This window comes from Falco rusticolus, chromosome 2 (genome assembly GCF_015220075.1).
Source record: "Falco rusticolus isolate bFalRus1 chromosome 2, bFalRus1.pri, whole genome shotgun sequence".
Classification (NCBI taxonomy): domain Eukaryota; kingdom Metazoa; phylum Chordata; class Aves; order Falconiformes; family Falconidae; genus Falco; species Falco rusticolus.
Genome location: NC_051188.1, coordinates 64,268,833 through 64,282,382, shown reverse-complemented (window position 1 = coordinate 64,282,382; position 13,550 = coordinate 64,268,833). Strand labels below are relative to the sequence as shown.

Here is a 13,550-nt window from a genome sequence, read left to right as displayed (position 1 = left end):
CGCGCACCACAGGCCTCTCAGCGGTGGCCTAGGCCGGGCCACCGCCGCATAGCCTCAGGACGCCCGGCCATTCCTGGCTCCCCGGGTGCCCCTCTCCCCGGGCTGTGGCAGGCTCGGCTGCAGCTCAGCCCCCTCACGGGGCGGCCGGGGGTGGGCGGCGCCTGTCCCGGAACCTCCAGGCGGGGGCGGCAGCGGCGCGGCGGAGCGTGTTCGCCGAGGCGCGCTCCGATGCCGCCCCGCGCGCAGGGGCATTGTGGGTGCTGGGCTGCCGCCGCTGCGGCTTTCGGCGGTTCTGTTAAAATGGCGCCCTGAGGCGGCGGGCGGCGGCGGCCGGGGCGGGAGGTGTTGCCGGGTCTTTGCGCTGCTGAGCGGGGGCGCTTCCTCTCCTCCCTTCCTCTGTCATCCCGCCGCGCCTTCGGCTCCGCCGCCCGCTCCCCACCCTCGCCCCCTCCACCTCCTGCCTCCCGGGCGGCGATGGCGACTCCGGACCAAAAATCTCCCAACGTTTTGCTGCAGAACCTCTGCTGCCGCATCCTGGGCAAAAGCGAAGGTAACGGCCTTCTCCCGCCATTCTCCCCGCCGACCGGAGCCCGCGAGCGGGGGACGGGGGGCTGGAGGGGGCGAGGAGCGCGTCCGAGCCCGGGCAGGGGGTGCCGGGGGGCGGGGGGGGCTCAGTCGCCGCCCGGTGCAGCGGTGCCGGCCCCGCCAGACCGGCGGCCAAGGGTGTTCCCCGCGCCCGGCAGCGTGCTGGCGCCCGGCGGGGCTGGCGGAGGGGGGGCGGTGCTGGCAGCCCGGGCCGCCCGCCCTGGGCCTCGGAGCGGCGGGGCGGCTGGGCGGGCGCCGGGGGAGCCCTGTGGCGCCCTGTGGCGGGAGGTGGGCTGGCGGCGCCTTCGTGTCCTCCCCCTCCTCCTTCTCCCCCGGAGCGCTCCGCTGGCGGGCGGCCTGGGGCCGGGGGTGGCCCGTGTGCACGCGCTCCGAGCCCCCCGCCTCCCGCCGCGGGCATTGGCATCCGCCAGGTCCGCTACAGGTCCTCTGCGTCGTGATGCTGCTGTGGCCCTCCGGCGAGGGAATGAATGAAGCTCTTTGCATAAGTTCCTGTCTGTTGCAGTCAAGGCAAAGACTGTTTTAGTAAGCAGTTGGAGAGCGGGGAAAGGGAGAGGTGCTTCTCTTAAGTCTCTTTTTTTAAGTTGCTCTGTTTATAATCGTTGCTCGCTAGACAAATTCACGCCATAGCTTTTTTTGTATCTATTCTCTTGTATGAGAGATGCTTTCTTCCTTATTAGTGGCTCTAAAGTATCTTATGTGTTTGTTTCTCTCTCCATGCCACTTTCTTCTGACAAGTCACTCCTGGATGCCTTTATATATTTCCACGACAGTAATTTGTAATTTTGAGTGTTGATCTGTTGTAAAGAACTGGGTTCAAACTGACTAAAATACGGCGTATATGTGAATTATTGCTATCTTGGAAGTCTAGAAAATGAATGTCAAGGTGCAAATATACTTCTCTCTCTCTAACCTTCTGTTGCTGTCTATTGGAGACAGGACCTCATGGTCTCACACACCATCCTTGTCTCTAAATTGGGAAGATACTGGTTTAATGGATGAACTAGTTGATGAATAAGGAACTGCCAGGATGGCCACATCCAGAGTTGAAGTCAATGTGTCAGTTTTGAAATGGAGATCAGTAACAAGTGGTGTCCATCATGGGTCTGTATTGGGACTGATGCTGGTCAATATTAATGACACACAGTGGGATTGAGTACGCCTTCAGCAGTTCTCCAGATGATGCCAAATTGAGTGGTGTGTCTGATGTGCTTGAGGGAAGAGATGCTATGCAGACAGACCTTGACAGACTGGAGGAATGGGCCCATGTGAACCTCATGAAGTTCAACAAAGCCAAGTACGAGGTCCTGCGTCTGTGGTCAGGGCAATCCCCAGTATCGTTACAGATGGGGGGGGTGGGGTGGGGGGGTGAGTGGATTGAAAGCAGCTTTGCAGAGAAGGACTTGGGGATACTGGTGGATGAGAAATTGGATGTGAGCTGGCAATGTGCTCTTGCAGACCAGAAAGCCAATCATATCCTGAGCTCCATAAAAAGAAGTGTGGCCAGCAGGTTGAGGGAGGCGAGCCTCCCCCTTTACTCTGCTCTCATTGGATCCCATCTGGAGTACCTGTGTTTGGCTCTGGGGTCCTCAGTACAGGAAGGATATGGACCTACTAGGGCATGTCCAGAGGAGGGCCACGAAGGTGATGAGAGGGCTGGAGACGTCTCTCATGAAGACAGGCTGAGAGAGTTGGGGATGTTCAGCCTGGAGAAGAGAAGGCTCCAGGGACATCTTATTATGGCCTTTCAGTACTTAAAGAGGACTTAGAAGAATGGCAGAGTTTTTACCAAGGTCTGAAGTGAAAGGACAAGGGGCAATGAGAGGATGGGTTTGGACATAAAGAAGAATTTTTTTACAATGAGAGTGGTGAGACGCTGGCACAGGTTGTCCAGAGAAGCTGTAGATGCCCCATCCCTGGCAGTGCTGAAGGCCAGGCTGGATGGGGCTTTGAGGAACCTGATCTAGTGGAAGGTGTCCCTGCCCATGGCAGGGGGGTTGGAACCCGATGGTCTTTGAAGGTCCTTTTGGACCCAAATCATTTAGTGTTTCTGTGATTCATCTGAGAAGCTTGGAAGAGTTGGTAAGAGGTTGGAAACTTTGTCTTCACTGAAATGTTGAGTAGGGACTCCTTCACAGAAACATTCTGTTGATTGGTGGAATTCGATGATCTTAAGTGTAAGATCTTTTTCAAATCTCTTGTGTGTGTGACTAATGTAAGGGGGAAGTTTTGCCCAAAATTATGGTAAGCTACTGTGTGCAACCTAAGTGGCAAGGAAACCACCAGACAAGTTATTTAGCATCTTAACAGTTTTCCAGGCTTGTAACTCTAATTTCCATTCAGCACAGGATGTTTGAGTATGGTGTTTGTGGGTGGTTAGTAGCCTATATGCCGCTTCTCACCTCCCTGTGTACTGATGAAGTTAGGCTGCTTTGTATATACATCCTCACTTCTTTGAGACAGACTTTAAAAGTATTACCAGTTTAGCCTTCATTAAGTAATTTATGATGTTCAATTAATTCTGCAGAGTTTAGGGAAAAAAAGCTTAGATGCTTAAGGGATCTTTACATTTATTAGAGAAATTTCTAGTAATTGTGTAACAAGAAGCTGAAGCTAGGTACAAACAGCCACCTTTAACCATGTCTGCAGTTAGCCTGCTGTGAATTTCTTGAAATACTAGCTTTTGATATGTTGCTGGAAAAAGTGCTCTGGTAAATTACAAGGTACTGATGTAATGGGTAAATAATAGAAAGGAGTTGAGATTTGAGATTCTTCCTGCCTTTACATTCCCTGAGTTTGTACTTCAGAATGTTTGTTCTACTTGTCTGTGTTTCTTCTCAGCACTTCTGTTTTATTACATTGGTAAGGAAGCTATGGCTTCAGAAGGAGCTGAAGGATTCTGTTTATATAATGTCTGTATTGTAATAGTGCATTTACAGCTAATCTTGGTTGAGTGGTTTTACTCTGCATCCCTGCCTATATCCTGCAATCCCGTGCCTGAAGTCCTCTGTAAATGCAGCAGACAACAGGCTCCATCAAGGTTTTCTTTGCTTCTGCCTGTGATGGCCTTAGAAGGCCTCTACATTCCCCACTTGTTAAAGATTTATGTTGAATTGAATTTGTGTTATAGAATGTGACTGCAGAAGCTCCCAGTGGTGGAGTTATCCTCTCTCTCTTCCCCCTTTTTTTAAACCATCCGGTAAGTAGATGGCTGGCTTTGTTTCCAAAATCAGTCATCTAGGTAGGTCTAGTTACTGTGGTTTTTGCAAACAGCTTTGCCTCTGAGAAATTCATTACAAGATCTGCTGAGTTACATGGAAGAACTCTATTTAAAATAAAAAAATAATAAATCTACATCAAACTTTTTTTTTGGCAGTCCTAGGTTTGAAAGCTGTCTGCTCCTGTGCTTTAGTCAGCTCTCAAGTAAAGGCTTACAGCTAGCTTCCCATGGCATTGTGTCTGCAGGTCACCTATTGCAGTTAATCGGGGGTCTCTGTGTGGTGCAGTGGGAGCTGTTGCGGACCTCTTTCTTCCTTGTGTCCTCACAGTGTGTATGACCTAGCGTACTAGGTCTGTGTTATTAGTCTTCCTGTGTTTATCCAGGGTATCTGCCTGACTTTTACACTTAATATCTGATCTTACGGAGAGCTTGTCTGCCTGTGCAGTAATTTCTATGATTCCCCCCTGCCACCCCTTATTTGTGGACTCCAGCAGTTATACAGGGTTGTATGTCTGTCTTTGGACAGTGAATTTAATGCTTCTTGTTCGTAGCTGCCTTTCACAAACCTCTTGGTATTCTTCGTCAGAGACTTTGTAGACTGCCATACAAGCTCGTCAGTTTTAAGAACTCTCAGTGCCTCCAATGGAATAGTGGTATTGCTGTAAATATTCAAGCTACATCTATTTGATTTTGAGTCCTAGAAAGATTTTTGTGTGCCAAAGTACTTCTGGAGGTATGTATTCCCTAGAAGGTAGTATTTCAGTCTTCAGAGCGGAGTTTACTACCTCAAGTCCATACTATGGCCTTAATTTAATCTCTGTAATGTCAGTGGTGGGTTTGAGGTTGCTGTTTGTTTTGGGCCTTTTACGCCCTGAATTATTGGAGTAGATGTTAAAATTTCATGGTGGGGGCAAAGCATAGAGTTCATTCAAAAGGTGGTTTGGAGGATTTTTTTACCAATGCTAATAACAGAAGCAAATACAAGTTGGCAAGTTAGGCAAAAATTCAGTGAGGGAAAGTTTTGAGAAGATTGTGTGACCAAATTGCTGCTGATTGTCGAGTGGGACATTGCTCAAATTATTCAATGACAATACAATAAAGGCCAGAAAAATTAACAGAATTAAAGAATAAATATGTTTCTTGTGCTGTGCTTCCAAGTTGTGGACGGTTCCTACCTAAGGAAAGACATGGAAGCGTGTGTGTGGTTGGGCTTTATTTTGTGGGTTTGTTGTTTTGTTTGGGTTCTTTTCCTTTGTGGGAGAGGAGTGTGGAGACTGGAAGGATGGTTAATTAAGAATAAATTTAAATGCTTCACATAAAAACTTGCCTGAATAGAATATCTTTACATTTTATACTTTTTTGCTGTTACGTTTTCCTTCTAAAAGAAATAAACTTACATCAGAGAAATTTAAGATAGTTGACTAAAGCAGAAGACTGATACAAAATTAAACATTTTCAGGAGTGCTTCAAAACTGGGCTGGTCCTAAAATTGCACTTCTCAATGTTTTCTATAGGAAGAAGCAGTTTTGCTTACAGTGTGCATAGATTCTCTTCAAGAACAAAATAGTAACACTAATGGCATTCCAGACCAATGTTTTAGTTTATCAGTATATGACATCATATTAATGCAATTGCTTTTTTTTCTGGGTAATAATTCATACTGATGTTGAACTTCTGATATAGTTAGAAGAGAGAAGATAGGGCAGCATTACTGTGTTGACAAACACAGTATCTGTTCATTGTATATGTGAGAAGGTTATAAAGTCTTACAGCTAGCTCTCCATCCAGGCTTAGTTTTACAACAGTAATACATTAGCTATTTAGCAAACACTTTGTTACGGGAAAGGAGTTTTGGGGTTTTTTTCTTAGGCATGTTGTCTAGATGGCAGCAGCTGTATCTGAGTAGTTTGCAGCAATAGCTGTTGTTGGTCAGTGCCACTACTAGACCACTGAACGCAGTTTACAGTGTACTTGTTTTACAATAGTTTTGCATCTTCATTTAAGCAAAACTGTTGTCTAGGGTGACAAACAGCTGACTGGAAGAAGAGACAGTGAAGAGCGTTTGCTAATCTGAAGCCTTTCAAGAAAGTGGTTACTGTTTGGCTTAGCTAAGCTTTCTTTAGGATTATCCTGTAGTTTGGAAATTATGCTTACAAGCGAACTAAAATAACCAAATGTCATCTTTCCAGGAAACAAGGGTTCTCACAATCATGGTACATAAATGTTTGGAAACACTGTTTTAATTGCTGCTTAGGTTTTCAGGACCTCCCCCCCATAGCCAACAGTGTTAAAGAAATGTATGAGACTAGGCAGTGAACTGACATTCACTTTACAAAATTATAGGTAATATTAGAAGCTTTTTTTTTTTTTTAGCAAAAGACTTGCTGAATTTCAGCATTTGCTCTGAAATACTGGCTTCTTGAAAGTGTATTGGCTAGTTGTGTCTTTGTCTCTTGAACTTTTCCTTTAAACTTTCTTTTTTTCCTTCTTGTCCGTTCTTTACAACCATATTCTTCCTGTGCAACTGCTTTTATATTTTTTTCCATGTGCTACGCTTGTAATTTGCTGGAAGCTTTAAAATGCTGTTATCTTCCTTTTGAGTAGTTCAGTTTTAATACTGCATTGTTGTAGGACACTTTGAATGGCTAGGTAAAGTATTGCTCTGCTCAAAGGAAAGGGTTTAAAAAAACTTTTTTGTTTTTTGTTTTGGTAGTCACAAGTCCTGTTTCTTTGTTCAGCTGTATGGCCGCTTAGTATCATTAATTGTATGTGTCTGTGTGTATTACTTAAGAGAGATAGTCTGTGGGGGAGCGGCCATCTCTTACCTGCATTCACTGCTCTGATCAGACCTCTGGAAAATGAGTTGTGATCAGTGTTTGGTTTTCCTCCTTTACCCCACAAACAGCTGCATCAATTGACTATGTTGAACTTGCTGTTATGTAACAGTTATGCCATAATCATTTTTTGATGAAGAAGGATGTGCACATACATAGAAGTGTTTTTTAAGCCTGTCTGCTGTCAGAATGATTGAGGAGGGAAGCAATTAAATGTGTCTATTAGTTATAAACTATGTGAATCTTTATTTTATTGACAGATACCCGTATTAAGTTATGTTTAATCACTTTAGGTACTTAAGTTATTTTACAGGCTCATAAGAAATAATTTGCTGAAGAAACTCCCACAGCAGGGAGTTTTCTTTGTAAAAGAGAAGCTGGAGTTGACATGAATAAAACATGAAAATCTGAATAAAACATATTATAAAAGCAGTCTTGGTACGATGTTATTGAATCACCAGTGCAAATCTGTATGTATAAAGACCAGATAACTTTGTTGCATACTGTTAGTAATGTAACAAGTTTAATCAGAATTTTTTGGATGGAATTGTAGTCTTTCAGCTAGAGATCTTTCTCAGATGCCTTGTTAGGGCTACAAGTTTCTATACTTTCACTAGTCTTGCTATGGTTGGTGTTGAAATAAAAGGTTATTATAGAAGGGTATATATCTTTCTTAAAACTTCCCTGTTACAGGAAAAAAAACCCTGCTGCTTACTATTAATAATATGTCTTGTGGGTTTTTTATTAGATCAAGACTTAAATGTAAGTCTTGAAGGTTTTTGTCCAGAAATTTTCCCATGTATTTCTTTGTCTCTTGGTCTTGCCACCAATATTCCCTTCTACCAAAGAACTAGAAGCATAGGTATCCTTCAGTATCAGAGGCAGATTGGAAAACGCACTATTGTGCTGATTGACTGTATACCAAGCAAAAATAATTCCAAATCAAATATAAGAATAAATGCAGTTTATTATATTACACTATAAAGGAAAAATGGCATGCAATATGATAAAAGGAAACAGTACTAGTTATTACAATAGGATAAAAGAGCAGCAATAGGAGTGAAGCATCAGATCATTTCTGCAATGCATTAACAGAGTAAGGAAAGGATACATCACCAGTTACCACCTTAACACTGTCCAGGCCCACACTTCGGCTGGGAAGCCCTGTTGCAGCCAGCGCTAGGAGTCTCTAGGTAACTGGGAAAATTTCTATGCAGTGCATCCACCCTCAGGTGAGGCTTCTGGCCCGGTCCTGGAGCTTGCCTACCTTTATAGTCAGTATAAAGTGAGTGTATGGAAACTTTTAAGTTTAGGCTAAGTACAGGCATGTGCTATCTCATGATGCATAAGTTCACACATGCCAGGGATTTGCCAGATGCCTGGGCGTGGTGGAGTTACTGCCATGCCATAGTTGCACGCAGTATTTATTGTCTGGATGCTCCTGCTCATATCTTGCTTGTTCAGGGGGCTCAAGAAAACCCACCTGCTCGTTAAAGTTGTCCTTGAGCTCCCTGAGCTCACTGTCAGAGTTAAGCAATCCCTAATTAAAGACAAAGGCTTTTTCATAAACAATAGTCAATTTAATAAATTTTCACCACACACACAAATGGCAAAGTCCATGATTTTCTTCTGTTATTTTGAGGTAAATCCCTACTCCAACATCATCAAAAAACCCCCTACTAAACTTGTGGCAATGTATAGCCATCTTTCTGGGTGAATTCTTTGGGACAAGGAAATTCCAGAGAGACCCTAGAGACTTTGTACACATCTTTGCTGGATTTTGTAGTTGCTTCACCAGGTAACTAAAGACAGTAAACCCACTTGAGTTCTCATCATTTGTATCTTGGTTTACTTGAATGTAATGTAAACCCTGTTGTAGTGTAACCTGGCAGGCAGCTAAGCACCACACAGCCACTTGTTCGTGCTTTACCCCCACCCCACCCTGTGAGATGGGGGAGGGAATTGGGGAAAACAAAAGCAAAATTTGCAGGTTGAGATGGAGACAGTTTAATATGACAGAAAAGGAAGGGAAAATGGTAATAATGATGATGATGATGATAAAAGAATTAGAATATACAAAACAAGTGGTGCACAGTGCAATTGGTCACCACCCACTGACCAATGCCGAGCTTGTTCCTGAGCAGTAGCCCCTGCTCAGCTTTCCCCCTAGTTTATATACTGAGCTTGATGCCATATGGTATGGAATAGTCCTTTGGCCAGTTTGGGTCAGCTGTCCTGGCTGTGTGTCTTCCCAGCTTTTTGTGCCGTCAGCCTACTCACTGGTGGGGTGGTGTGAGAAGCTACAAAGTCCTTGGTAAACGCTGCTCAGCAGCAACTGAAATATCAGTGTGTTATCAACATTATTTTTTCTCATCCTAGATCTAAAACACAGCACTGTACCAGCTACTAGGAAGAAAATTAACTCTACCCCAGCCGAAACCAGGACAACTCCCAAAACCACAGGGAAGAACAGAGAGGAAACAAGAACTTAAATCTTTTTGAAACGCTGTTATGAAACATTTTGTTCAGAAACCAAAGAGTTTTCAAAAAAATGAATAAACATAGTAAATACAGCATTGCTTACATGGAAAAACTGTGCATTGTCGTTCAATGTAAATAAATAAAATGTAATGCTCTGATTTTAAAATTTTTCTGCAAACATTAAGCTTGCTGATAATCACAGTATAAATCATAGCATATACTGAAAAATTAGCAGAAGCAGCTGAATGAATAATGCTCAATTGTCCAGACATAGCAACATAGCAGAGTTTTTTTTAGATCAGCTACAGATTTTCTTATTCAACATTCTTATTAAGATAAACATACTGTGATACGCTGCAAGATCATAAATGTATAGGAAACAAGTTCATTCAGTAAAGTTAAATATCCCTTTATTTCCTGTGAATTTTTTTGCAAGTCTTCTCTTCAGTAAACCCCTTGCATTCCTCAGCTGCAATGCTGCGGGCTTGTACTTTCATTCCCTGTCACGCTTCAGAAATGCCTCTTCCTTTATCCTGTGGGTCTCTGTTGTTTGGTGCTCTCTGACTACAGTCCAGGCAGGAGGCAGTATCCTGATACTGCTAATTCTGTGCAGGCAGGTGAGAGGGAATAACTAACCACAGATTTTTTTCTGAAATCTTTCCCCCAGGAAGAGTTATTCGGATGTTTGTTCTGTCCATCCCCAGTTTCTGTGAAATCTGTTTAACTTGATATCCCTGAGACCTCTTATCAGTTCAGTTTAAAAAAAAAAAAAAAAAAAAAAAGTCGAAAGGCAATCCCTAAGGGACAGAGTGATGCAGGTGGACATAGAACTTAATATCAGAATATTATTTTCCTTAGAAAGGGAGACTAATGCATCTAATGAGTGAGGAGGAACCGTAGGGGGAAGTTCTTGTGGCTTTGTCATGGTTGGGGTGTGTGTCTGTCTGCATGTTTGTTATTTTGGCCTTTTGTTTTAAGGCGACATCTACTTATGTTTTTTTGGTTGCTTTTTATTTTTTTTTATAACTTGTATTAAACTAGTTTACTGGAGATCCATTCTCTCCTGCTTTTTAGCGGATAATCAGTGAGAGAGTCCATTATTTAATCCTGATACATTTTATAACTGATGAAGTATTTTGGTATCTAACCTTGATCCTTCTCCTGACTTTAGTTCATCCTAAGTGCTTAACCTGGAACTCTTGGCGATTTTATTTTTAATTAGTAGCCCACATTAAGTCACTATAACAACATGCCAAAAATAAGTAAGAATTACTAGAAAAGCCTAGCTCTTGCCTAATTGCTGCTAGGTACACAGTTGAGGAATTAACACAGGACAAAACTCCTGCTATTGTCTGGGATAACTTAGTGCTAGTATTTGACTTTAATGCACCTTGCAGAATACTTTTGGATATCTTTAGTTGTTATGTAATGACAGACATTATGCTGAGAAACACTTCCTCATACTTAACTCTTCCCACCTAGTTCATCAGTTCAGTTTAAGCTATCAATAGCCAAACTATTAAATTATTTCATATTTGTATTTTCAAGTCCTTATTGCAAATAGAAGGTTGCTTAGTCTAACAGTAGAACTGTTATTTCTGGGAGTCATGCAGGTTTGTGACGTTACAGTAGTCTGGATATTGGCGTTCTCTTCTCTGAAACCAGAATGATAGCCTTGCTCTTTTTGTAGACCAATGTTGTAAAATACTGTTAAATAATAATGATTATGTCTGAGCAGATTTTTTTCTTGATTGTGTGCGCAGTACTGCTTTGTGTGAACTGGTTAGTGTTCGCTGGTCTACAGTTGTATTATAGTAGATTAGGTCCAGTGGGTGGCGTTTATATCACGGTAAAAAATGGGCATTCAGAAAGAATGTAGCACATTCTGATTTCAAATTTCTCCTTTCCATACATTTCTGAAGACTTTCCTGCATTTACTCTTGGTATCTCCCAGGTAATTTTTTTCAATTGTAAATATCAGTTAATTTAAGAGATGATTCAATGCTTAAAGTATTTCTGCTTCTAGTGGACTTTTACCCTGTTCCATTCTTCTGTTCCTTTTCTGCTTATTTGTGCAGGCCAGCATCCTTTTTTTTTCCCCTCAGCTGAACCATTGCTGCATTACTTAAGCAGTCAACTTTCAGCGAAAATTATTAACTGACTAAATAAAACACGTGAGGAGTCTGATGGATTTGCACGCTTAACTGTTACATGCAAAATAGACTTAATATGCAGAATTGCTTAGATTGTTTTTCCCTGAAGTCAGGATGTGTAAGGATTCAAGTAGCTGACGCAATACATTTACACTTACTTTTTCTTAAGTATCTTTCCCCTCATGTTATTACAATTATTCCTGTATGAGGAGTAGAAATTTATCTGACATTTTGTAAGGACGCTTGACACGTCTGTAGGGTTATCATTTGATTGATTTTTCAGGTTGATAAATGGGAACGTGACTAGGCTCTAGAGACATTAATACTCTGGCCCTATCTCAGCGTTACCAGACTTAATCTTACCAGGAAGCAGAGATACTTGCACTAAAACAGTACTGTTCAGCAACAATATTAAAAATGGAATTACTGCATGAGGAAGGAGCGGTGGAGGGAGGTCACTGGCTCACAACCTCTACATTAGTATCTACATTATGTGCTGGGATAAGATGCTTCTATCTCTGAGCTAGCTTTGAACCTAAGTGGTGAAACCATACAAACTGTTTGAAAAACAAAACCTAAAAACTACATGCAAACTGGTAAAACCACTGTTGTGGATATCTGAGTAAAGATCCATGGGTAGGATAATCCAGTTTGGGTGCCTGTTAGGAAAAATACACACCAGGCACACGTTCTTATGTGAGAGCTGAATTCTGTGACTGTGCCAGGTCCCCAGCTTTTTGGTCTGTGGGGAAGGGCAGAGCCCATTGAAGTGTGCTAGTGCTCTCTGCTAACTGGGTAGGCCTAACTGTCTTCTGTCAGCACAGAACAGGAAAGACTTATTTGCAAATTTAGGTGCGGTTATTTTGCAGAGTGTATACAGGTAAGTGTGTTTGAAGTATAGCTTTGGGGTAAATTGGACTTTACAGCCCTCTGGTTAGAAGTATGTCTAAGCATTATAGTAGAACATATCTGACCTAAGCCAGGTACGTTTACACCAGATTCAGCCATAGCAATGTAATCTCATGTCTTAACTTTTTAACAAAACTTATTTGAATAGAACTGTAACACTCTGCTTAACTGAGAGGGTTTTCCTTTTGCCTTTCAGCTGATGCAGCCCAACAGTTTCAGTATGCGGTGAGAGTTATCGGAAGCAACTTTGCTCCTACTGTTGAACGGGATGAATTTCTTGTAGTGGAGAAAATAAAGAAAGAACGTAAGTGCATCTTTGCTTCTTCCTTAGAAATAGGAATGGAAGTTCTTTAGGAAGTTATTTGATTAGTTTATTCCTCTGAAAATGGGACAATTCTGCCTCACAGATAGTTATCTAATCTGTTATTAATGCTCACTCCCTGAAAATCTCACAGTGGACATTCCTTTAATTCCCTAGTGAGTATTCCTGAGTGGCTATTTGTATTCACAGCTCAGATTTTTCTGAATGCTCATCTTAGACTTCCCTTGCTACAATTCACTTTGTATCTTAGCCACCATGACCATAAAGAACAATTAATACTGCCTTCCTTTCACTTTAATAGTACTCAGACTTTATGAATTCTTTTCAGAAGCCTGATGTATTTGTGATAAGCACTTCAGAAATATTTCAGTTTGGCACAATTAACTTCAGGAACACCTGTGTGACTTGCTGAATGAATATCCTGGGAATTGATGGAGTTGTTTATGTGACTTACCTGGTATTTCTTGCCTTCAGTTTCTCTACAAGTTTTCTGCAACCACCTTGTCAAAATCAATACGTTAGTCTGTGACAGTGTAAGTTTCGTTCCAGTTAGATTCCATTGTGCTCTATGCTGCTCTGAGTCAAGTGTTGCACCATATGAATCCAATGGAGATGTGATGCATTCTTCCTGAAAAGCCAGATACTGCTTTCAGCAATTATCTGCTCTACAGTAGACTGTCCAGAAGCAATTACTTGAAATATGCTAATTATATCAAAGCTTTGTATTTGAGCTTTGACTATTTGGTCAGGGAGATTGAATTAGGGTAACTGAAGTCAGGGGTTGTAACTGTTTTAAAATACAGGTGTATTCTTTGCTAGCACAGGGCTTCCATGGATTGCTGACAGGCAAATCAGCCCATCAGAATTTCTCTAGATGCAACTCCAAAGCACTGGAATCTACAGTATACACTTTCTGCATGATGACTTTCTACATGCTTTGGCTAGTACTAGACAGCACAGTATATATTCTTTGGGCTTATTGCCAGGAGTTCTGAAGAGGGCTAACTCCCTCATCTTCCTTCTCCCCA

The 13,550-nt window shown here is 42.3% G+C and overlaps 1 protein-coding gene across 2 annotated transcripts in view; it reads left to right on the top strand.

Moving 5' to 3' along the window:
- The first annotated feature begins 229 nt into the window (after positions 1 to 229).
- Positions 230 to 13,550, top strand: part of TUBGCP3 (tubulin gamma complex associated protein 3) — a 53,853-nt gene continuing 40,532 nt past the window's right edge. Inside the window, exons 1-2 of one of the 2 annotated variants that reach the window (XM_037377013.1) lie at positions 230 to 550; positions 12,397 to 12,504. In XM_037377013.1, coding sequence (XP_037232910.1) covers positions 475 to 550; positions 12,397 to 12,504 — 184 coding nt within the window. In that variant the 5' untranslated portion in view covers positions 230 to 474. The remainder of the gene's footprint in view (positions 551 to 12,396; positions 12,505 to 13,550) is intronic. The other variant, XM_037377014.1, reaches the window with a different exon arrangement.